Genomic DNA, 25,353 nt, shown 5'->3' with positions numbered 1-25,353 from the left:
CTTTCTGCTGTCTCATGTGGAAATTGTACCATTCCACATGGATCTTCCTTCTCTGTAACTCCACTAACTGTCATATATATGGTGAAGCTCTGCTTAAATTTCTTCCAGTTTTCTGCTGAATTGCTAGACAGCTTTAACTCCTCTAGAATTCTGAGATGCTCCATTTTTCTATCTTTCTCACACCCCACTCCTGTGTTGTTCTCAAAAGACCAAGGACTTAAAGGTGGTGGGGGGAGAAATGGGTCAGTGGTGGAGGGTGTAGCAGGGGTGAGGGATCAGGCATGGGCATGGGCACGGGCACAGGTATGGGGGGAAGGGGAAAAGGCATGTTCCTGCCCCTACCTTGCAATCTCTCCCATGTTCTCCCCAGCTTTGAGCCCTGTCCCCTGGCAAAAAAGCCATTACAGCCTGTAGCAGGAAGCAGCTCAGCTCTGGCTTCAGCCCTAAGCCTAGGGACAAAGCCAGAGCTGAGCTGTCACCTGCCTTGGGCTGATACTTGAATCCAAGATGAGGCTTTTTTTCCTAATGCTGTTTGGGCAAAAAAACTAATCGTGGATTTGCGTAAATACAGTAATTAAAGAAAATTCAATAATTAAAAAAGTCATTAGGTACTTCCCTGCTCTGTTTGATGCTAGAATAGTGCAAACTATCTCAACAGTGTATTAATAAAGCAGTCATAAATCTGATCAATCTTGTTTTATTCTAAAGGCTACATGGTTAGTTATGTATACAACTGCTATTTTTCACATGAAAGTACAATTTGAGCATGGAGTCACAATACTTATGCTTTCAAATTAGACATGCCATTGCCTATTCAGCTTTAGGAATCAGCTCATGTATTTCTTATTAGGAGAGCTAAGCATGGAACATCTTAGTACAAAGGAAAAGGCATATGACTCAATCATACAAGTCATGTCTGATTATATCGGTTTTTGAGAGATTTCTTACTGGCTTGCAGAAAAAATTAGTCACTCAAAACAGAAATATTTCTTAGTCTCCATATATCCTTGAATCATGCTATTAAATGAGTCATTATTAAAGAAAAACAAGAAGCATGTCTCAGGTACCATTATTACAGCGGTTCCCAGGGCAGCACATGCCGTCTCTGTGGCAACGTTTCTTTTTCCTCCTGCAGATCAAACAGGCAGAAGCAGCTTGATGAGGACTATGGCAGTATCTCCCAACTTCACATTCTTTATCATTGGTGCAAGGGTAGACCTGGTCATGGAAGAAGGAGAATGGTAAAAAATAAGGTATCCATGGATTCCACACCACTTCAGAGACAGAGAAGGAAGGAAACCCACTGTGTAAGTGTGAGTGTGACAGGGAAGAGAATTCATTTTTAAGAGCTAAGGAGGGGCAGTGAGTAAAGGGCTGGAGTAGAGGTTTGCTTCTCTACAATTATCTGGAACTGGTATATGGGAAGCATGGTCAGATTTGTAAGATAGAGCAACCCTAAAGTTTTGTCATCTGCTCTTGGAACTGTGGTGGTTTAAGAGCTCTCTGACTTTCCCACTCATTTCTGCATCAAATGTACCTTGGTGCAAGAGAAAATCTGACCTACTTTTTATACATACATTGGATCTTTGTTGTGTTCTGAGTTATTCATATGAATCAATATACTTTATATACAGTTAACTAATACACAAAAGTGCAGTAGCCCAAACCAAAGAGGGAGCAATCTTGTGTTTGCTGGAAACCCATCCAGATGTAGGTAAAGCTCCCAGAATGTCCCCTGTATTGTAAGGACATTATCCTTATGTAAAATCTGAGCTACATTGTAAAGGGACCTCTTCAATTTCATGGTTCCAAACCTGTGGTGAGTATATGGACAGGATGATTTTTCTCATAAGCTTGCTATCTTTATATTGCCTATTCACCTCTTAGTACTAGTTTTTCCTTTGAATTTGTATTACTCTCATTGATATCTACCAGTAGGATTCTTTGAAAATAAACATCATCTGCACTAATTTTCACATGGGTGCCTTCCTTTTATCTCACTTCCCTCCTTATAATATTTGGTCCTTAAATACTCCATCCCACACAATAAAATCTCCATTACCCTTAACAGTGAATGTTATATGGCATAAACACTAGATTGAAAGGGATCTCAAGGCTTATTTAGTCCAACCTCTTATACACATGCAGGCTTTGCCATTCTTAAGCCATCCTAGACAGATACAGAAGCCTATACAAAATCTTCTTGGCAACCTCCAATGCAAAGCAAAACAAAAGATATTTTCTTTCATCTCCTCTACCTCTTCTCTCTCTCTGCATAGCTATCATACCTGCTACTAAGAAGGGTTATTCATTGAGTAGTTCCTTATGCATCACAGCCATGATTATCTTTTAGTAGGACTTACTCTTTGACATCTTTTTATGTGGTAATAGCAAAAAATGATTCTAAGGAGAGAAAAAGAGTGGTTTCTTTTTTCCAGAAAAGACATAATGCTTCAATGAGATTTACTTAATGACATCATCACATTCCAGGAACTGTGTTGACTCCCAGTAGGTTGTAATTATACATCATTGCTGTATCTGATTACTCCCCTTGAAATTAATTAAATTATTATTAAATTATCCTTTCTATTAAACTAGAAAATAGGTATTGTTGTTGCATCTTACATTAATTAACACAAGACTCTCCGTATGTGTACTTAAAATAGAATTAGAAGTTTAATTCAGTTTCTATTTTTATTTTTTTGGGGAGGTGGGGATTTGAGATATTAATATGCCTTTCAATACCTGGATTTGGAAGGAAAAAATGTGAAACTACTGTTAGGATAGTGCCACCTTCTGAAGGGGTTTCTTTGAGGAGTGACTTTATGCTGCAGCTGTGTGGTGTGGCTGATGGCACAAAGGTATTTTAGAGGTACTCACTAAGTAATAAGTGTTTACCATCAGATTTATCCTTAGCACAAATACTGTCTCCTGTTTCAGCCATTCTTCCAGTTACTATTAGTTGTGCAGTATCATTATGGTAGCACCTAACATAATTGGGATTGGGTCCTCATTGTGCTGGGCCCAAACATAGGAAAGAAGATTTTATCCAGACACTTCCTGATTATAATGAGTTTGGATAATTCCAACGCTACTACTAGCAGAGACACAGATAAATATAAACCAGATGAACCAGGTTTTCCCAGAGAAAGCATTTTGGACCCTGAGCTATTTGCCAGCTCCCCATGACCATATTTTTTTTACTATAGGCATGTGGTATACACCTGTGATTTGTTCACAAGACGCCTGGTTGCAGTTTTCCTTTAATCCCTTTAATAACTTAAATAAATAAAGTCCCTGCTCCTGCAGAGAACTGATAAATGTCCTACCATTCACACGTAACCTCAATTTCTGTAATTTAAAATCTGCTTGCCTAAATCAACTGAGCTATACATCTAGATGGGAGCATCTTACAGATATTACAGTGATCAAATAAGGAAATTTTAGCTTCAAAATCCCCTGTGAAATCTAGCTAGGTTTGCTGTGATGAAATTTAGTCTTCTGATAGTTACTCAGTTGTTTATGGAAAATGACTGCTTACCATATCATCTATATAACACCCTAGGCATCAATCACACCAGGAAAGCCCATGATTGAACATACATAATGCTCACTCCAGAATGAGATAGTTATGCTGCTCAGAGGACATAGAGGGAGGTTTCAATTAAAAGACTGGCCAGCTGCCCTTGTCTCCGTCTCTCTTGACCCCTCTTATGACCCTGTAAGTTATGCCTGCTTCCTGTAGCCAATACTTTGGTCTCTTGCAATCTGTTGAGTTCTGCATTCTGTGATCCTGCCCACATCAGAGGGGGACGGCCTGTTGTTTAGATGCACCAATCCAGGATTCAAATTTCCTGGCATTTTGAAGGAAAAACAAGACTTATTGGTTACAACAGTTTCTATTCATGTAACTGTCTTCTAATCAAGTGACTCCTTGACCCAACAAAGCCTGTTTCCCAATTAAATAAATAGCTCCCCACATAACCTGTATTAAAAAGGCCATTTTAATGCAGCATATTAACATGCTGTAATAATCATGTGGCTTTTTTTGATCAACTTAATTCACCCGCTGTTTTGATTCCTAATTCCTAGTAGCTGCCCCATAAATTGACACTGCTGTTTTGTGGGGAATGGAGGAGGTGCTTTGGTTGACTGGAATTTTTTTGTGATGTAAAGGTTGGTATGTATTCCATCAGGAATCAAGTTTAGCTCCTGCTAATTTCAATAGATTTGGCTCATGGTTTCTGAGCACTAGAACTGTAATTGCCCACAGGTCTTCTATGAAGGTAGCAGAGAAAGGTAGAAAGATCCATTATGTTCAGTGTCCTACTCAGGGACAAGGAAGAATCTATCCCTTGGTATTTACCTGCTTCAGTATCTGTAGACAGTTTTAATAATTGCTTAGTCTAGCTATAAACACTTTTAAAATTCCTCTTTAAATCAATCTCTGTATTAAGGAGTGTCATAATTCTGTTTGGCAAAACACCATGAAATGTAAGTACTCTTCAGTAGTTATTCCAGTCCCTTTGATCTACAGTTTCTCTAGGGTGCCCTTGGGAACTAACAGATTTTCTTGTGTGATTTCTGTTTTGGTGCTCCTTGTTTCAGTTTACATGAAAACACCACTAACCGATGAAAAATGTGCTCAAAAATGCATTTTCATTAAGAATTTAACAAAAAAATTTGTGTTTTAATAAGTTTTCATGTTTTGTTTGAATCAAGTTCCAAGCAAAATCCTTTATTTTTGTGTTTTTCTTTTTTGTTTCTTTAAAATAATGGAAAATACCAGGGGAGGTGAGAGAGGGGGAGGAAAGAATACAGCCTCTACTTCAGCTTTCAGTTTCCTGGCTTATGTTGATTTGTGTCAATTCATGACCTTAACAATTTTTATGGACAGAGGTTTGTTTTTATCATAACAATCTGCCTGTGGATCCTGGTTTTAAGTAAGCCAGCTGTTTCTCAGTGGTGTGTAAGCCCAGTGGGAATAATTTAACTTCTAAGCTACAGTTTTTTACCATGCTTTGATATATCCCATTCTCAGCAGTGCCTGAATCTGTTTAGAAATAAAGCTTTAAGATACCAAAATAAAACTGTAGAAAAATACTTGCTTTTACATAATACTAAATGAATGGATCTGCTGTAGTATCATGCAAAAGGCAAGGAATGTGGTGGGTGATGTCTTTTATTTAACCAACTGCATAGCAGGAATAGACTTAGACAGGTTTTTGAATGCAACATATTTCACTTCATGTCTGAGGAAAAGGTTGGCACAGCAAAAGATTAAAAACAGTGGAAGGTATAAAGGTTGAACCTGATTTAAGCATTTAAATGTATTGAGTTTAACTAATGTCTACAATATTGGAACCTGGGGCTAATTTACTGAGGGCTTTGTTACATCCAATACTATGAGCTGCACAGATGTTGATGGGTGTCAGCAGTAGCTCAAGTTTGGAGCAGTTGCACTTCAGGCCAGAAGAGGCCTGGAGGACTGAAAGGCCCCTTGGCCCTTGGGCTTCCCCTGCTCTGCTATCTTGTGGCTTCCTACACTGTCTGTCCAGGGAAGAAGGAAGGGAAGGTCTAGCCTGCCTTCCCAGATGCTGCTGCTGCTCTTTTCTGGGCTGAGCCCACCTAGAGAACACCAGTAGCAGTGGCAGCTGGGCAAGAAAGTTAAACCCTTCCCTACCTGCTCCCCCAGGACAAACAGGATGGGCAGCCACAAGTAAGCAGGGCAGGGGCAGTGAGTGAGGTCCTGGGAAGGGTGGGGGGAGGGCAGTGGGCCTGATCTAGGCCAGCAAAGGAGGAGGAGGGATGGGTGAGGTGTTTAAACTGAAGTATAATGTAGAGTGTTAAGACAATCCAGATGTTAAGAGCTCCAGGAGCCACCCAAAATTACCATGTTGCAAGGCTCCATCTAATACCGTCTAATGAATGAAGAGTGAAGAGATGATCTGTCTTTATTGGCCCTTGTATGAGTGTGCAACAGGCAGGATTTCAGGAGCCATCTGCCCTAGACAAGGAAGAGGTACTTGGGGAATTTGCACTTGGGGAACTGCAGAGACAGTGTGCTCCAGGCATCACAGGGGTATGAAGTAAACAAAATTTACATGGAAGAAGCCAGGCTATAATTCACTCTTTAAGCCATGCCCCCAGACTCCACACAGCAGGAATGGCCAGTTGTAACACTCACATGTGGATAAACTTAACTGATGCTCTCAATGCAAATCAGACACAGTGTGTGTGTCTACACATGCATTAGTGCAGTATAGTTGCAGTGCGTTAAGTTTAGTATCTGTAATAACAGGTATTAACTCAATCTGCAGTAACTGGCACTATGGCTCAGTAGTGCTGGTGTGCACATTGTTAGTGATGCTAATGTGCAGTAGACTAATTCTATTGCTCAATAGCATGGCTTTTGCCATGATGCGTTAATGGTCAGTAGAATTAGTCTACTGTGCTTTTAGCATCTTGTGTAGATGCACCCAGCATGTTCACTAGGTCTAACAGAAATCTGATTTGTCAAAGTTGAGTGTTCAAGTTGTACTGTTAAATCTACCAATGGCAGCTTTGTTTTCACTTTGTTTGCTGTCCCACGTCCTTCCCAAGGCAACTGTGAACCTGTTCATAATAGAAGCTATTAAATTTGGTACTTAGAAAACATTCTTCAAAGATTAATGTGGAATATCTGCATGGAATACAGCTTGATGAAGGCATAAGTGGTGGTGAATGAGCTTATTATTGCTTTTGCCCCTGCTAAATGCATTCAGACAGATAGTTGTTCATCCACTGAGGAAGTCATGATCTGCACTCTGATATTTTGAAGTAGACTATAAGTCTACTCCCTTGAAGTGAATTATCACTGGGAATTATTTGTTCAGATCTAGATTCCTGTAGCAATAACCCCCTTAACTTTTCAACTTGTCACCTCTGAAGCTGTATGAAGAGTTCTAAAGCTGACAGTGTAGCAAACTCACATAGGACTAGGTTGCCCACAGACTCTTCTACCTTATAACTAGGCACTGTACCTCACAGACTCCCTCTGAGTCACTGTTCATTCCCTGCCCCAGAAAATTCCAAGATGCCTGTTCCTGGTGCCAGCTCAGTTCTGCTCATCAGTGTGCTGAGAGTTGGTGCAGTGTCCCCTTACTCCTCTCTTTCCCCACCGACTGTCTGCCCACCTTCTCTGCATAAGGAGAAAGTACACCAGCTGATAACTCCAGGCTGCCCTTGGAGGAGCATAAGGGAATTCTTACCTTTCCTTTATTCTCCACTTCATAGGCATGTAGCCAAAGCTATAGTGGGTGCATTTACATATGAGCTTTACTGTAGAGTAGACTAATTAGCTCCACAGTAAAGTGTCACTGTCTACACATGCAGTGGTATTAAGGTGTAGTAAAATAACTCTGCCATAAGATAGTACTATCGGGGATAATGCAATCTTACAGTGGAGTAATTAACTGTGCTAAAATGCACATGCAGATGGTGGCTAAGTGGAGGCCAGACTCCTCACTGCCACCTAGCCATACAGCTCTGAAGGTTTTGCATCCTCATGCCCCAACCAACCTCTCCGCTGCCTAACACCACCATCCAGAGCCCGGGGCTGACCCCCTGCATCTCCTGCCAGCTCAGACTCACTCCACCCTGGCTCAAATTGTGGCTGTCCCAGGTGCACATGTAGATGCTGCTCCTGGGAACAGTTTACTGCAACTCAAACAGTTCTGAAGTTTATTGCTTCACCTTATTTTCATGTAGATGCATCCACTGTAACCCAACACTGACTACCAGCTTGGGCGTGTCCACATTACCCTATGTTGCTGTACAATGTGCTACAGCAAAGTAGTGATCACATGAGTCTACATGTGGCCAGCAGTTACTTCACCATAGCAGTGTGCTCCCTCATTTTAGCGAGCTGCTATGGCAAAGTAGCAGCTAAAACTACATGTGGTGCACATGGCACAGCATGAAAAGTTACTGTACCATGCTTTAGTACTTCCAAAAGGAAGTTTCAATTTTACATCCAAAAGAAAGTACTAAAGCACAGTGCAGTAACTTTCTGTACTGTGCCGTGTGTGCAGTGCACGGTTAGTTTTAGCCACTATTTTGTCATAGCAGCTCGCAAAAATGAAGGAGCACGCTGCTATGGTAAAGTAGCTGCTGGTCACATGTAGACTCATGTGATCACTACTTCACTCTAGTGCACTGTGCAGCAATGTAGGATGACATGTAGACACGCCCAAGCGGCAGTTAGTGTTGGGTTACAGTGGGTGCATCTACACATGAAATTAAGGTGAAGCATTTCAGAGTTGTTTGTGGAAAAAAATCCAAAAGGAAGTACTAAAGCATGGCACAGTAACAACATTGCCATGTAGATATGCCCCTTCAGTAATGTTGCCCTCAATTAGTAACAAAGGCACCACGGGTGCCTATACACATCACAGGTTTTAGTCCTTATTAAATTAAATAGATTTATAAAATGTAAACTTGTTTATTTTGAAGTGTTGCATTAGTTTTTCCACATGCTAGGTTTTTTGAATGAATTAACCTCTGGAGCGTTGCATCTGTGTTTGCATGAATGAGGCTTTCAAACAAATTAAGCCTCTGGCCGGCAGTACAGGAGAACAGTACAGTGCAGAATTGCCCTCCACCACCACCACCCCCCACCTGGGATCCCTACCCACCCCTTGCCTGTGCCCTGCCATGCAGCTATGGAAGCAGGGAGCGGCACAAGAAAAAAAACCCAGAAACAATTTGAAAGTGAAAGCCATTTAAAAGGGTGAACTACAAAAAGTCACAGCACCATCTGGTGGACAAAGAGTCTCATTACACAACTTTGAGTGCCTTTGTGTTTGCACACAACAAATCCATGGATGCGAAGCTCTAATTCCTGGCAAACCAAACTAAACTATGTCTGAGGAGTTTTAGTTTAATGCACAAGAAAGACTTTTAGTTAAACAATTTTAGTTTAATGCACCAGAAAGTTTCTGGAAAACCCGCTCGTGCAAACAGTCATACAGTTGCAGCACAAGAAAAGGCAAAAAATGTACAAAGGCACCATATCTGCAGGCAAGCCTGTTTTAAGACAGGTGGGTTGTAGAAATGCCCCCTTTCATCACCCTTCTACTTTTCAGGCCCATGCTTTTTATCCTTTACTCTTAGCTGTTAACTGCTTCATTTGTTAACAAATATGTGGTCATACGTGGACAGCACATTGCATGTACCATCTTGGCTGCCTTAAGAAAGAGGGAGAGCATGTAATCAACATATCATAATGAAAAAATCTGCCCTTTTCATAGCATTTGATGAAGTGGGCTACAACTCACAAAAGCTTGTCAGAGTATATATATAAAAGCTTTCTCTACTAATTGAGGGGGAGATTGCTGAATATGGAATTTGATGGGTGCCACAGAGTACCGTAATGTTTAGTGCTTCCTGCAACTTGTGTGTAATCACCTTTTAAATAAGTTATTGTTATCTTAAAAGAAAGCTTTTAACACACTCCTGGCAGTGTTGCTTCTCAAGGGGCACATCTACATGGTGCCCTATAGTAACATTGTTACTGCACCATGATTTAGTACTTCCTTTTTGAAGTACTGTGCCATGTGTATGGTGAACAGTTAGTTTTAGCCACCACTTTGCTGTGCACTAAAATAGGGGAGCATGCCGCTATGGCAAGGTAGCTGCCAGTCGCATGTAAATTCATATGATTACTACATTCCCATAGTGTGTTGTAGTGCGACTTAGTGAGATGTGTAGATGCACCCAAGCTGGCAGTCAGTGCTTGGTTACAGTGGGTACATCTACACATGAAATTAAAGTGAAGCAATACACTTTGGAGCTGTCTGAGCTGAAGTAAATTGCTCCCAGGCACAGCGTCCCCGTGTGCCTGGGACAGCAAAAATTTGAGCCAGGGTGAAGCAGATCTGGGCTGGTAGGAGGTGCAGGGATCAGCTCTGGGCTCTGGATGTTGATGTTGGGCAGTGGAGAGGCTGGCTGGTGTGAAACCTGCAGACCTGTAAGGTTAGGTGGCAGTGAGGAGTCTGGCCCCCGCCTGGTGTGTGTGTGTACATACCCATCCACAACCTTATATGTGCATGTTGTATACATACAGACACACACACATAAGTGTATATAAGTTTGTATGTGTGTATATACATACATACCTACATATATACATATAGTCACACACACAGATAAGTGTATATATAGCTATACAAAGTGTGTCATACATATAAGTATATATGCACACACACTTCAGTTTGTCTCTAAGGCAAACCTACCCTGCCTTCTACTTAACTTTGCATTAACATAGCTAAACTACAACTCAAATCTGTTCCTACAGATTAGGCATTTTTATCTCCCTTCTTTCTCATCTTTCTGCTTTAGATTTGTTCATTCCCTTGAATTTGTCTGAGATGGTTTGGAAAGGGATGATCCTGCCTTCAGACAGGGGGTTGGACTAGATGATCTAGGGTGGTCCCTTCCAGCCTTACTTCTCTATAATTCTATAATTAGGGTTGAATACAACCCCAAAAGACAATGTGAATAAATTGTGTGTGTGACTGCTGCAAGAGCCCAAGCTTTCTGTGACCTAGTGAGTTAGATTGCTGTTTAGACTCAAATCTTCTACCTGGCCTAGTTCAAACTTTGTTCAAACTGTGTTTTAATATTCCTGGAAAAGAGCCTAAAATGCTAACTATTTAGTTTGTTTGTTTGTTTCCATTCTAGTTACTGATTTCAAGGGATATATCACAGCAGCTCCATATTGGAGTTCTAAAAGGTAGTAGCAGCAGCAGCTAGTTCTTTTGTGGATACAAGCTTTACAAGTACAAAAAAGCTATAAGTTGGGAGAGGCTTGTTTTGGTTCCTGAATTAGAAACTGCCACATACCAGTAACTCACTGATTACACAGAATCTAGGTAACCCTTCTCCATGTCTGTTATTTGTGTATGGTTTAGTTAAAGTATGGCAATCCTACTCTGTAAAATTAGCTATGTTATTGTCCTTGAAGAAATCTTCATTAAAGATGATTATAGTTGAGCAAATGTACTGGAGTTTGAGGTTTTTCAAACTTTTTAAATTATTCTTTGGATTCACAAAATTAGTTCAACATCCGTAAACCAGACTTTACTTCCAGTCTAAACTCTTAGGGCTAGAGCTGGCCTTGAGTAGGGAACTGTGCATTACTTGCTCTGACTCAGAAATAGCTCTGAAAAGTGTTGAGTCTCAGAGGCAGCCAGCTTGCCTTGCTTTCCATTTGCTCCAAGAAGCGGTAATTTATTTCTTCCCTACTCTGAAAACAACTGATGGGATTCCCCTGTGCTGAATGGAAGTACGATGGAGTCACAGATTCAAATCTCTATTAACCCCATCTCTCCTCTGATCAGATCCTGGAGAGAACTATGCACTAGGGCTGTGCAAAACAGCAGTTTTATTTCAACTTCCATTTCGACAGGACAATATTTTGTTTCAAGTTTTATTTCACTTCGAAACCACAATTCCATTTTGTTTTGTCAAAACTGTTTCACTGTTTCAACACTGTTTCGATATTTTGTCCATAGGCTATAACAAGGAAGCACGAAACTGTAATTTCTTGCCTGATTCAGATGAAACTTTCAGGGATAGTATCTCCTTCTGAGGCCATAAAGTCTGCTGTGTTTCAAGGAGATAGGTACTGGGGTTTCTGGGAAAATGCACCTCAAATTGTTGAAAGCAAAACTCATGTCACGTGTATGTGTTAAGGCACAGCAGGGTGAAAACTGCAGGAATGGTAGCCCCTGATGAGTCCACAAAGCCTGCCATGTTTCAAGGAGATAGGTGCAGGGGTTCTGGGAAACTGCACCTCAGGCTGCTGACAAGCAAAACTCATGACATGGATGACATTGTGTGTGTGTATTAAAGGTGCACCTTCACTGATGCTGGGGCCTCTACATGACATGGTAGTGTGCCCCAATGAGGTCTCCTCTTCCCCTACAGCCTCATCCTGGTCCACCACTTTAAATGACAACAGGTAATAACATAGTAAGCAGCACAATAGCACCAGCAGCGTCTCAGGCAGCCAAACTGTCACAGAGTCTTTCTTTCCTCTCCTGCAGGAGCTTCTTCTCCAGCAGCTGCCAGAGAACTCTCCCTGCCAGCCACCTTCCTGAATTTGAAAATGAGCTATCTGGCTGATGATACCAGCACTGTCACTGGCAGCTCTGTCCTCCTCCAAGACATCTCTGACAATGAAGTGCAACTTGTGTGCCACAGAATGGATACCAACAAAGTTGGCATCATGGACCACCTTAACCATATTGGCCCCATTGTCGGTGACCATGAACCCATGGGTGAGCTCACCCTGCCCAATAAGCCACCCCTGCACCAAGCAGTTCATGGCCACCATGATCTCTAGTGCCATCATCATGGCACTAGACTCATCCATCACCTCAGCTTGAAGGAGAGCTCACCGATGGCCTGACTGATCGCACCAGTGCCCTGTAAGGGAGAGGTAGGTGTGATCTCTACCCCAGCTGCTCCAGATGTCCAAGGTGAAGTGTAAGGCCACCTGCAGACCTGCCTTGTGCAGCTTCTCCTTCAAGTACTCCCTGCATGCTTCATACTGGGAGGGTACCACTGTCTTCCTGAAGGTGATGCATTTGAGCACTTGATAGGATGGGGCCACAAGTGCCGTAAGTCACCTGAACCCTGGCCATTCAACTAAGGCTGGCCTTTGACAGCAAGCATCTCCCTAATGCTCTGGGTGATCTTGCTGGCCTTTGCAAAGTGTTCACCTTTCTGTCCTCCTTTCCCCCACTGTTCCAGTATCAGCATCCCTGTGGTGCTCATGTGTTTTGTTCCCTTGCCCTGGCTGGTTTTGGCTCAGCAGTGCAGGCAGATAGCGTATGTGGGATCATCTGCCAGCTCAAAATGATCCCAGACCACATTACCCACTCACTTCTGGTGTACCGGTGCGTGTATGGACACTGCAATTTTCCTCTCCTCAGCAGGCAGAGGCACAGCAACAGGAGGAGTGAACTCAGCTGAGCCACTTGCCTCCTCAACCTCTACCTCAGCCTCCTCTGAAGTGCCTTCTGGGGAATAAGACCCAGCTCTAGGGGAAACTTGAGAGGTGTGGAGCATAAAATCAGCTGACTCCCCTGCCTTCCCCAAAATTTCCCTTGCTAGGGCACTCAGAGCCAGATCCAGATCCAGATCCAGATCCAGCTCTAGCTCTTCCTGTGGCACTGGAAGCCTCAGCATGGGAAGTGAAATGGGGATGGAGGAGACTGTCATGCTGGTGCTGCTGACTGTTGTCATGGTGGTGGTGGTGGGGGAGTTACTGCTGGTGTTCTTGGAGGTGATGCAGTCTCAGGCACAGGCAGTGGGACTGGCACTGCTCCCCTCTCCTTGCTGCTTCTGGAAGCCTAATCCCTGCTAGTTGTAGGAAAGAGGCAGCGTCTCAGTTTTTTGGGGGGAGGGGGAACTTACACCTCTTCCGCCCCTCCCTGAAGGCTTGCCAGCTGCCTTTCCACCATGCTTCATGGTGTGTTTCATAGTGTCTTGTTTTTATAAAAATATATATATGTATCTGCATTCCTGTATAGATTCTGTAATGTATGCAATATGCTGAGAGGTATAAATGTATAGAAACAAAATATAAATGTATCTCCCTTCCTATATAAATTCTAAAATGTGTATGTAATATGTTGCAAGGTATGACAGTATAGAAATAAAATATAAATGTATCTCCCTTCCTATATACATTCTCTAAGGAATGTAATATGCTGCAAGGTATAAATGTATAGAAATAAAATGTAAATGTATCTCCCTTCCTATATACATTCTATAGTGTAATATTCAATATAATTATAAAATTGAAAAGAATAAATCAACGAATATAATAATAAAACAAAAGGGTCTAGAAAAAAGCAAAAGTTATTGTGGAATGTCACTTGCTAGGCTAGCAAGTAGGAAATCATTCAAAAAAAATGGTAGTAGTAGCTTTGTTGTCTAATGCTCCTAAGCTGCTGGAAAGTTAGCTCAGTAACTGTCAGACCCCAAGGCAGAAAGCAGTCCAGTTCAAACAATTCTGCCTTTTATGCTGTTTTTCCATCCCTCCCACAGAGCATTGGGATTGGAAATGACCTCATGGAAGGATGACAGTCACTGGCCAGCTACATAGCCAATGTGAAAGGAGTCCTTCCTCTCTCTTCCCCCTTCCTCTTCTTACTTTCTGTTTCCCTGCAGGCAAGCCCAGCTTGAGCTTTGAAACTTGAAACATTTTGAAACTTTTGAAATGTTTTGACTGCCTTTGTTTTGTTTTAAGGCTGTTTCAAAGCCTTTTGTTTCATTTCAATTTTGATCTTTTGAGCTTGAAACAAGTTGAAACAGTGTCAGAATGAAACAACTGGTGAAATTTTGCATAGCCCTACAATGCACCTGCTTACAACTACAGTGTGGGATGCAGTGATTGAGTAGTCCAAAGGTGTATTATCACTCCCCTGCAGGTAAGAAATCCATATTCTAACTGTTATTTTTCATGGCCAATTAAAACCGATCAGTCAAAAAAATGAACCTATATGGTGGTCTCTGGATAGAGAGAAGCCTGTGCAATTCAGTGGATTAGCCCTACAAGTTTCTATACAAAATATTCTCCTACCAGTTTTTCTGCTTGTTTTCCACTGTCTTTGCTAAACAAAAAATGAGCACACACAAATGTTCAGCTTTGAGCTGAACTTTCAAAAAGCACAAATTTGCCCATCCCTGAAGCTAATTGTGATAAACAAATAAATGGAAAGCTGTGCATAGACAGAGCTGCTTGCAGGTGCTGCACTAGGGTTTCATCTCTAGAGGCCGGGGTTAAAATTCTGATTAGGTCACAAGTGAGAATGAATTTGGTGATCTCAACTAAATCTCCAATGGACATTTATCCATATCACAAGACACCAGAGTATCTGATAAACTACAGTTATTTCCTGTTGTAAGTACAGGGGGAAATCACAGTCCTGCTGTACTGTGGTAATTTTTGGTGAGCAGAAACTGCTCTAGTGGTTTAATTAGAATTTGCATTATAGAGAAATTGCACACATAAAGGCATGCACTGCTGTAACACAACAAAAGTTCAATGCAAAAATCACTTTCACAATGGCTGAAACCAGTTGAAGATAAACCAAGATGGATGTAATATCAGACTTAACTAATTTTGGTTAGATTGGTTTATTGAACTTCTGCCCCAGATCCTCTCCAGATTCAAGTTAACTCACAGTCCCCCAACATCCCAGGATGCTTTGCACCTCCCCTGCAAAACTTCTTCCCTCATAGGGTGGAGAGTGGGCTAGCCTTGAACCAAACTCTCTGCTTGAGCCAAGCAGGGAGGTATGCTCTAGCACCCCTGGTTTCTGGCCTGGGCCATTGCAGCCAAGTGGCATTTCTGGAATCAAAAGGGAATGTCTGTCCATTTGCTTATCGGTTCAATCGACACAGTTTAGACTAACCTGCAAAGACTGAATTCAGTCAGTCTCAGGATTTTTGTAAATGTGCTTAACCCTAAAGGTATAGTTAAGGATCATGATGAATAAAATGCTTTAATTAGAGATGGAAGACCGCAAAAGGAACTGTAGTTACAAGAAACCTCTAGAACTCTTTGTGAAAAGTTTGGGGTTTCTTGTAACTTTTTCATAAAACATGTTTCCCTTTAATTTAAATCACAGTTTGTCCAAGGGACATTTAATGTTTAAAACCATGCTTTTCTAATTAAATGAAAGCCAGTATTATGCAGACAATACATATTCATTTTTAAAGTAATTCTCAGCATGCTCCTAGGACTACCAGGGGAATAGAAGCTTTAAATCACACAGCAGCCCAGATCTTGAGTTTTACTGAGCCAATTAAAGTTAATTTCTAAATAAAGGGACCATAACTATTCCATGGGTTGGCAAATGAGGTGTCCTCATCCCTCACTAAAATGCTGTGGAAAAAACTATATATGCATGGGTGTATAGACTGGGGCAGTCCAAAACTGTATCATCCAGGGGAGCTACTGTAGTCATTGGGTTCAACAGGGTCTTAAGATAAAGAAAGGATGGATGATATGAACTACAGTTTCAAGAATAGGTGTTGTGTGGTCCCACCAGGCACAGGGTGAGCCATTGTGATCAGAACCTATGTTGTTTTGGTAGGACAGTATCATGATTTCTCCCTTTGCATGCCCATGCACCTTCTGACCTTGTTTTTGGATGGGCAGAAGCTAGTGCCCACCTAGGAGCCATCTACAAGCAGATGCCCATAAAAGTGATTTCTGATGAATGAAAGAAGTAAGTTTAAAGTGGCCTCATTCATTCATTTCATTAAAACCTTGTGAAGATTTAGCTTATTTCACTTCCATAATGAATAGGGAATGATGTTTATTGCAGGGGTTAATACAATTTAACTCAGTCACTTTAAAAGTTAATTCTGATTAATTTCCACAAGTTTCTCCATGTAAGCAAACCTGACTCCTATCCTGAAGAAAGGTTGTGAGTGGTGACTGGAAGGAGCCAAGGAATGTATGAAGTTTCAGGTCTACCTCCACAGGACACAGAGACCAGCACATCTAGCCAACATGTGGAGCTGGGAGTAATTTACTATTGATACCGTAGGCTACTGTAAATCCTACTGTCATGGAGAAAGGCAGAAAGCAGAAGAGTCGCTGGGGTTTTCGTAGCATCACTGGAACATGTTTTGCCTTTCTATGCAATGTGCCCATGTGACAAATTCTAGCCTTTAGACTATAGACAAATTACTCTTCCTTCTTTTACCAATCCTGTACATTTTATGATACTTCCAAGGGAAAGAAGACATTTTCTTAAAAGTATTGATAGCTAAGTATAGCACCATATATCTAGTGGGCTCCAGATCGAATCCAGTAAGTAGGTCCCTACCACAGATGCACTCATGTCACTCTTGGCTCCCTGCTTCATTCCAGCATTACATGGAAATATGTCTCTCCTAAATTTTGGATAAATTTAGTGCCTCTGTGGGTGATGTGCTAAGCTCTTGCCAGGGCTCCATGATCATGGATCTAGGCTTAATATATACCTACCAGTTTTAAATAGGAGCTTCCTTTTCCATTTTAATACATCACGTAGGAAAATTGGTTTTGGCACTTTTTAAAAGTGATCATTTAGATGAAACTGTATAAATGATGTTCAGATTTGGGGTTCAGCTTATATAATCTTTGGCTTTGGCTCAACCCAAGTGACTCAGCAGCAGCATTAAAGTGAACTACCAGCATCATCAAAGCAACACTAGGTATTCTTTGAAACCAGCAATACAGAATTAAATCAGTTGAGATCAGAAGCTTTAATGTCCTGATTTTATGACATCTTTGAATGCCTCACCAAGGATATTTTGAAGATGAGGATTTTTTAATATGCTCTTTGTTCCACGTCTAGCCTTTTCAACTGACTACTTGTCCTTTTATCTCTGCCTTCTCCCCACCCCTCTATATTGGTTTTCTTTTTAGTTTTGTCAGTTGACTATTTGTCATCTGTTCCAAAGTAAGATCATTCTGTAATCAGCATGTTTACTGCTATGGATGAATAGCAGGTTGCCAAAAACAATTTTCCTACTTGATGTATTAATTCTGAAGTATGTGTTTTTTATTAATTTAAGGCAATTATCCAGCTGGAAGTAAATCCTATGCTTTGTAGAGCACCAGACAATACACTTCAAAAAATTATGGGAAATGGTTGTTCGTGTAGTTTTAAGAATTATTTGACAAGCACTTGTATAGGATGGTTTAGATTATCCCCCTTGATTAGGGGGTTGGACTAGACCTCCTGAGGTCCCTTCCAGCCCTGCTTTTCTAAGATTCTATGATCCTAAGTAGATACATAGAAATTATGGGCAGGGGTGCAAGCTTTCCCAGTAGCTTGAGGAAAAATTGGTGTTATACCACTTTTCATATGTCTTTTAATTCAATCTCCAGCCTTCCAAAGTTCTGTGTTCCATCTTTAGAAATAAGAATGTATATCTGTTTATAGAAAGACCTTCCTCCAACACAGAACAGTTAAAAAATTAGGAAAACACCTGTTACATCTTTTGCTAAAAGAAAACAAAGTTTTCCATTTTTTGGTGAAAAATTTGAAATCTGTAAAAAATTTTGACCAATTCTGTCTCTTGTAAATGTACCACCCAGGGAATTCAACATGAAATCATTTTTCTATATGGTTTTCTGGAAGCTTTGTGTCCACAGTTCAGAGTTATATCAGATGCAATCAACAACAGCAACTTCAGACTCAAATCAACAGCGACCTTGTTATACCTATCTGTGGCATCCTTTGGCAAAAAATTAAAAATATAAAAGTACTGAAATCAGCTCCACATTTATCTGTCCACTTTTTGTGGCGTTTCATTTATCCTTGATGAGCAGGATATCTCATGTTGGATCCAGATCTAAACTGTTTTGAAGCATACATTTTTAAATAGGTTTTGGTTTGGACCCACCTCTTTAAAAAAGTCTTTTGTAGTTATAGCTAGGAGAAATCATAAATACAGCAAAACTCAGAAAGCAAAAAAGTTTATAGTTCTTCCCCTCTGCAATGGGCCCAAACTACCATTCAGGAAATAAATTTATTTTGGTCTAAAGTATTCACAAAATGTATATAGAGAAAGCAAATTAAGAAGGTAAAAATCTGGTCCCATTCTAATCAATGGCATTAACTTCAGTGTAGCCTGGATTTCACTCTTAGAGAATGTGGTAGGGCTATAAAAATACTGCAGAGGCTCAAATATTCACAAATACTATGTCTATGGACCTGTCCCTGGAAGCCACTCATTGCCTTTTTTATTACAGAGCTAATCTCCAACATCTAAGATTTCATGTAAAAAAGCGAACACATTTCTAGCTCTCACATTTACAAGGACAGCCATGAAAATGTGAACCGAGTGTCAACCTGAAATAATACCTCTAAGGAGGATGAGCTGCACTATTCATCTCTAAAAACTGTGGTTCTTACATCTAAAATGTAAAAATGTACAGACTACCAACACATTTGTTTACTTCCTCGCTAATCACTCTAGCTAATGTTTTTCCCTCCTAAACCCAGACTGCTTTTCCAGGTGCCAAAAGCCATGACTCCTACCTCCCCAAGTTTTAAAAACCTTCAGATTCCCTCTATCATTTTCTATTTTACAATGCATGATATATGACATGGTATCTGCAGTGATTCCCAGATCAGAGGATTAGCAGGGACTGAGTTCTGGAACTCAAAATTCTTTAAACTACGGGAACAGAATAAAACTGGATGTAGGAGAGTATCATTCTGCATTATTTTAATGTAAAAAAAAATTAGAATATTTTTACAGACTATATATTTAGACTAAACCATTACAAGATTTTAAGTCTGATGCATCAGAGCCTGGCTGAATCCTAGAACCTAACCAGAGAGTGTATGGGAACTTGAAAATGTATGAATAACCTACTTCCTCAGATTTCCTATTTGAAGCAGCACTGGATTAGGTAAGTAAGGGTTGCAGAACAGGACTTAAAATTAAATAATAGAACATAACGCTGAACGTTCCCCATTAGAACAATGATGAAAAGTGTAATGCTAGGACCCAATCCTGTCATCCATCCCATTACAAGGGTTACTTTCTCATGTAAATAAGTCTACTGATTAAAAATTGACTGTCAAATGGAGTACAATCTTGTGGTGCACCAAAGAAATGGTACAAGGACACCCTAAAGGTGTCCCTAAAGAGTTTCAGAATTGACCTGGAGTTGTGGGAGCAAATCACTTGTGACCATCCATCCTGAAGGTCATCAATCCAGAACAGAGCACTGGCCTTTGAACATCAACACACAGCAGAAGCAATGAAGAAATACATGGCCAGGAAAACCTCTCATACCCAGTCCTCATCACTTTATCACCCTTGCTGCAGCAGATTGTTTAAGGCAAAGATCAGGCTTATAAGTCACCTACGTACCCATGTGACCTAGCCTCCACCCCCATCCTTTCTCTTTCCTCTCTCTCTTTTCTTTTTCCTTTTTTTCTTTTTTTCTCTTTTCCCCTGTTTCTTTCCCACTTCTTTTCTCTCTTCTCTCTCCCCCTCCTGCAGTCATTTTTGCCATAAAGGATGAATCTCTATATGTTATCATATAGACCGGATCCACATAAACTTATTTAACATGCCAGGCAGTGGTATCCTCAGCCATATTGTGGTGTTCACCACAGGTAATCTCCTGATCAGAAGCAATGTAGTCAAACTTGGCCAGTATAGTACATCAGTATGGCTTATTAGCATTGCTGAGAAGCCAGGGTTACTTATCCTACCCATATGTGTGCAATACCCACAATGTAGCTACATTGCTTCCAGTTTAAGAGGAAGCCTGCAAAATGAAGTGCAGCATGGTGTGGATGGTAAATTTACCATGTAGACATGAAGTAAGAGGTCATGGACTGTTGGGAAGGGATGGCTTCCACCTCACCTGGAAAGAGAAAAAGCTCTTCTTGGCCAAATTGGCTGACTTACTTTACAGGCCTTTAATCTGAGATCACTGGGGGACAGGGGATCAATCAACAGTTCTAGCCCCGGTCATGCCAATCACAGTAATAACAGCCTAGGTAGCCCAAGGGAACCCACTCTGATGACAGTTCAAGGAAAGGTCACATCCCATCACATAAGGAAGCTTAGGGCTTCCCATGGCAGACTCAACTGCCTGTACACAAATGCCAGGAGCTTGGGTAACAAGCAGAAGGAGCTGGCCCTTCTCCTGACCGATAAAGAATATGACCTCGTAGGGATAACAGAGACCTGGTGGGACTTCTCCTATGACTGGTTGGTAGGTATAGAAGGCTATACCCTCTACAGGAGAGATCTTGTTGGGAAGAGGGGTCGGGGTATAGCTCTCTGTGTCAAGGAGCAGTAAATTTCCCTTCAAATTGAGTTCAGTAACTATGGAGGGCATCTTGAGACCCTCTGGGTTAAAATATGGTGGGGGGGGGGCATGAGGAATGGGATATACTTCTAGGAGTATACTACAGACCTCCAAACCAAGAAGAACTGGATCTCAAATTCAATAGGGAACTGGCCAAGGCTGCACATTCCTGATGTATGATCATCATGGGAGACTTCAATCTCCCAAACATCTTGTGGGAAGAGCACATGGCCAGGTCTGACTGGTTGCATAACTTTCTCATCTGCACTGATGACCTGTACCTGACACAAGAGGTCTATGGGCTGACTAGGGGAGAGGCACTGCTGGATCTGGTTCTGGCCAAAGGGGATGATCTGGTGAGTGATCTGAAGATCAAGGGCAAACCTGATGACATTGTCCATGATCTGATTACTTTCTCTGTCCAATGCAGGATGGGCAAATCCCTTAATAAAACAGAAATCCTCAACTTTGGGAAGGCTGATTTTCACGGACCCAGGAGACTGTTTAGTCAGGCACTAAGGGACCATGGCCCCCTGGGAAGGGGATGCCATGAAGAATGGATGTTGTTAAAGAACTCAATCCTTAAAGCACAGGGGAAGTTCATCCTGTCCCACAGGAAATGCAGCCAGAGGGCAGGGAAGCCCCCTTGGCTCAGCAACATACTTCTGGGTCTCCTAAAACTTAAAAGAGAAGTCTACACCAGATGGAAAACTGGAATTATCACTCAGCACTAGCCTGTACCTGTAGGGAGTGGTCCAGAAAGCCAAAGCAGTTTAGCTACTGGAATCAAGGATAACAAACAGTCATTCTTCAGATATGTAGGAAGTCAGAGGAAGAAGAAAAGCAACATTAGTCCCCTGTGAGATCAGATGAGGAAGCTGATGTCTGATGCCCTAGAAAAGGCCAATCTCCTAAACAATTACCTTGTGTCAGTCTTCCACTCACCCAAGGGGGTCATGCCATCAGACAGGATGCAAAGCATCCAGGGCTCAGGAGATGGGCCCACAGTTGGTGTGGATCAAGTGAGAGAATACCTCGAAAGACTTGACATCCATAAGTCTGTGGGCCCAGATGGATCGCACCTGAGAATCTTAAAAGAACCAGTGGACATCATAGCATGCCCTCTGGCCAAGATATTTGAAAGGTTGTGGCATTTGGGTGATGTACTAGAACACTGGAAAAGAGCCAACACGGTTCCAATCTTCAAGTAAGGGAGGAAGAAAGATCCAGGGAATTACAGACCTATCAATCTTATGTCCATCCCTGGAAAAATCTTGGAGAAAATTATCAGGGGATCCATCTGCAACAGGCTAATGGAAGGCAACCTACTGAATGCCAGCCAACATGATTTTATTACTAGAAGGTGTTGCCTAACCAAACTCATCTCCTTCTATGACCAGCTGATACATTGCCTGGACAAAGGAGATGAGGTTGATGGCATTTATCTGGTTTTTAAGAAGGCCTTTGACTTGGTCTCCTATGATGTTCTCATGACCAAGCTGGGGAACTGTGGCCTTGACCACCTCAGAGTCACCTCACAGTGGGGAACTGGATCTGGGGTCAGACCCAAAGGGTACTGGTTGATGGGAACATATCAACGTGGCACAAGATTACCAGTGGAGTTCCCCAGGGCTCAGTGCTCGGGTCGGTACTCTTCAATATCTTCATTAATGAGCTGGATTCGGGCATCAGATGCAGACTAGAAAAGTTTGCAGATGACACTAAACTACAGGGGAAGGTGATCACACTGGAGGACAGTCTGGGGATACAGGCCGACTTGGACATGCTTGCAAAGTGGGCAGACCAAACCCTGATGGCATTCAACATAGAGAAGTGCAGAATACTTCACCTCAGGAGAAAAAAACAGCATCATACTTACAGGCTTGGTGGTGCTACACTCGCTAGCACCGTGACCAAAAAAGACTTGGGGGTCTTGATTGACCACAAGATGAACATGAGCCCCCAGTGCAATGCCGTGGCCGGCAGAGCAAACCAAATTCTGGCATGCATCTACTGATGCATGTCAAGCAAAACCAGGGATATCATCCTACTGCTATACTCACTTTTAGTGAGGCCGCACCTGGAGTACTGCATCCAGTTTTGGGCCCCCCATTTCAGGAGGGATGTGGATAAGCTTGAGAGAGTCCAGAGGACAGCTACCTGCATGACTGAAAGCCAAGAGAGCAAGACTTACAAGGAGAGGCTGAGGGACATGGAACTCTTAAGCTTGGTGAAGAGAAGCCTCAGGGGGGACTTGGTGGCTGCCTATACAAGGGAGGTGCATCAGGACCTGGGAGAACACTTGGTCACCAGGGCTTCCCAAGGGATAACTACGTCTAATGGCCACAACCTTCTAGAAGGCTGATTCAGACTGAATATAAGGAAAACTTCTTTACAGTCCAAGTGTCCAAGGTGTGGAACAAGCTCCCCCAGAGGTGATGCAAGCACCTACTCTGAATTCATTCAAAAGGCATTTATTTGGATGCTTATCTTGCTGAGAACATTTGATCCCTGCACACTTCCTGCCTCTGGCAGGGGGCTGGACTCAGTGATCTCACAAGGTGCCTTCCAGCCCCTAGTGTCTATGAAATCTATGAAATAAGAGATGAAGTTATGGGCTGTCCAAGATTCACCCTGGTCTCTGACTGATTCATCACTAATAACAGTAAATTCAAAGTCACAGTAGTATTACATGAATCAAAAAGATCAGATTCTTCTTTGGGGGAAGACAAAGATGACAGAAAGGGACTGAGTCAAACTGGACACCAGCACTCACACCATCAAGCTCACGTCTGATTCAGTTAGAGCTGCCTCCAGTCTTTTACTCTGTGATAAAATAGCAATTAATGTTTCACCAGTGTATAATATTTCCCCCTTCAATTTGTTTTCATTTAGTTTTGTACACACAAGAAAACACAAATAATGCAATCAGGCAAGTTAAATGATGAGCAAAAACAGATGAACAGCAGGGCTATGTGAAACAGTACCATTTCATTTCGATTTCCGTTTTGACATTTTGATGGGACAGTGTTTTGTTTTGAGTTTTGTTTTGTTTCAAAACCAATGTTCTGTTTCATTTCATCAAAACTGTTTTGCTGTTTTGACACTGTTTTGATGTTTAGCCCATAGGCTATAATGTGGAACCACAAAGCTACCTATAACTTTGTCAGTTCTTGCCTGATTCAGATGGAACTTGCAGGAATGGTAGCTCCTTCTGAGGCCACAAAGCCTGCCAAGTTTCAAGAACATAGATATAGGGCTTTCTGTGAAACTGCACCTCAAACTCTTGAAAGCAAAACTTGTGTCACGTGTATGTATTAAGGCACAGCAGAGCGAAAACTGCGGGAAGGGTAGCCCCTGCTGAAGCCACAAAGCCTGCCAAGTTTCAAGGAGAGAGATCCAGGGGTTTCTGGGAAAGTGCACCTCAGGCTGCTGACAAGCAAAACTCATGACACGAGTGACAGAAAGCAGGCCAGTTCAAACAATGCTGCCTTTTATGCATTTTTTCCATCCCTCCCCTGGAGCACTGGGATTGGAAGGGACCTCAGGGAAGGACCACAGTCACTGGCCAGCTACACAGTTAATATGAGAGCAGTCCTTCCCCCCTCTTCCTTCTCCCTCTCCTTACTTTTTGTTTCCCTGCAGGCAAGCCCTGCTTGAATTTTGAAACTTGAAACATTTCGACACTTTTTAAACATTTAGACTGCCCTCGTTTATTTTGAGTTTGTTTTGAAGCTGTTTGTTTCATTTTGATTTCACTGTTTCGAGCTCGAAATGAGTCGAAACAGCACCAAAACAAAATAGCTGGCGAAATTTTGCACAGCCCTAATGAACGTTAACGTCTTTCCATAGCACAGTATACTCACTGCCAATTCAAATAACCCTGGGCCCTGAGTCTAAGCCATACCTTTCAGAATTGGGAACTCAGCATATGCAGCAAAGTAGGTTGGAGTAGGATAATGTAATGAGGACAAGAATCATTGCAACAGACCAAAAGGGATGATCCTTCATCCCAGAACAGCCATAGCACACTGTTTTCTGAGCACATCTTTTTCCCAGTCTTACATGCTTGGACATCCCCTCTACATTAGCATCTACAAAGGTGGTAGGGAGAGTCCTATATTGCCAGGCAAAGAGGCTTATCTCCTTAAATTCTTTGCAGATGGTGAAAAGGCCCTGAAAGATTTTATTGCCTGTTCCATACAGGTTACTTCCTGATCAGAAACAATGTAATCAAGCTGTGCAATACAGGATTTCAGTCAGGTTCATTAGCACTGCTGAGAGCCAGGGTTGATTGTCTTGCATGTGTAATACCCACAACAAAGCTATATTGCTTCCAGTTTAGGAGGCAGCCTGTACAAAAAAGTGAGGTATGCTACTGCTGCCGATGGTAGATTTACCATGTGTGCAATAGTGGTGAATACACCAACAAGATGTTGGAAAGAAGAGAGGAAACC

The 25,353-nt window shown here is 41.8% G+C and overlaps 1 protein-coding gene across 1 annotated transcript in view; it reads right to left on the bottom strand.

The window, feature by feature from the left end:
* The window catches only part of DKK2 (dickkopf WNT signaling pathway inhibitor 2), an 87,435-nt gene that overhangs the window by 8,400 nt on the left and 53,682 nt on the right, over positions 1–25,353 (bottom strand). Inside the window, exon 2 of the mRNA XM_019534137.1 lies at positions 1,068–1,218. Coding sequence (XP_019389682.1) covers positions 1,068–1,218 — 151 coding nt within the window. The remainder of the gene's footprint in view (positions 1–1,067; positions 1,219–25,353) is intronic.

The sequence above is a fragment of the Crocodylus porosus genome, unplaced genomic scaffold, assembly GCF_001723895.1.
Source record: "Crocodylus porosus isolate Cpor-Errol unplaced genomic scaffold, CroPor_comp1, whole genome shotgun sequence".
NCBI classification, from domain to species: Eukaryota; Metazoa; Chordata; order Crocodylia; family Crocodylidae; genus Crocodylus; species Crocodylus porosus.
Note: the sequence above shows the minus strand (reverse complement) of the source record. Positions and strands in the feature narration are given on the sequence as shown.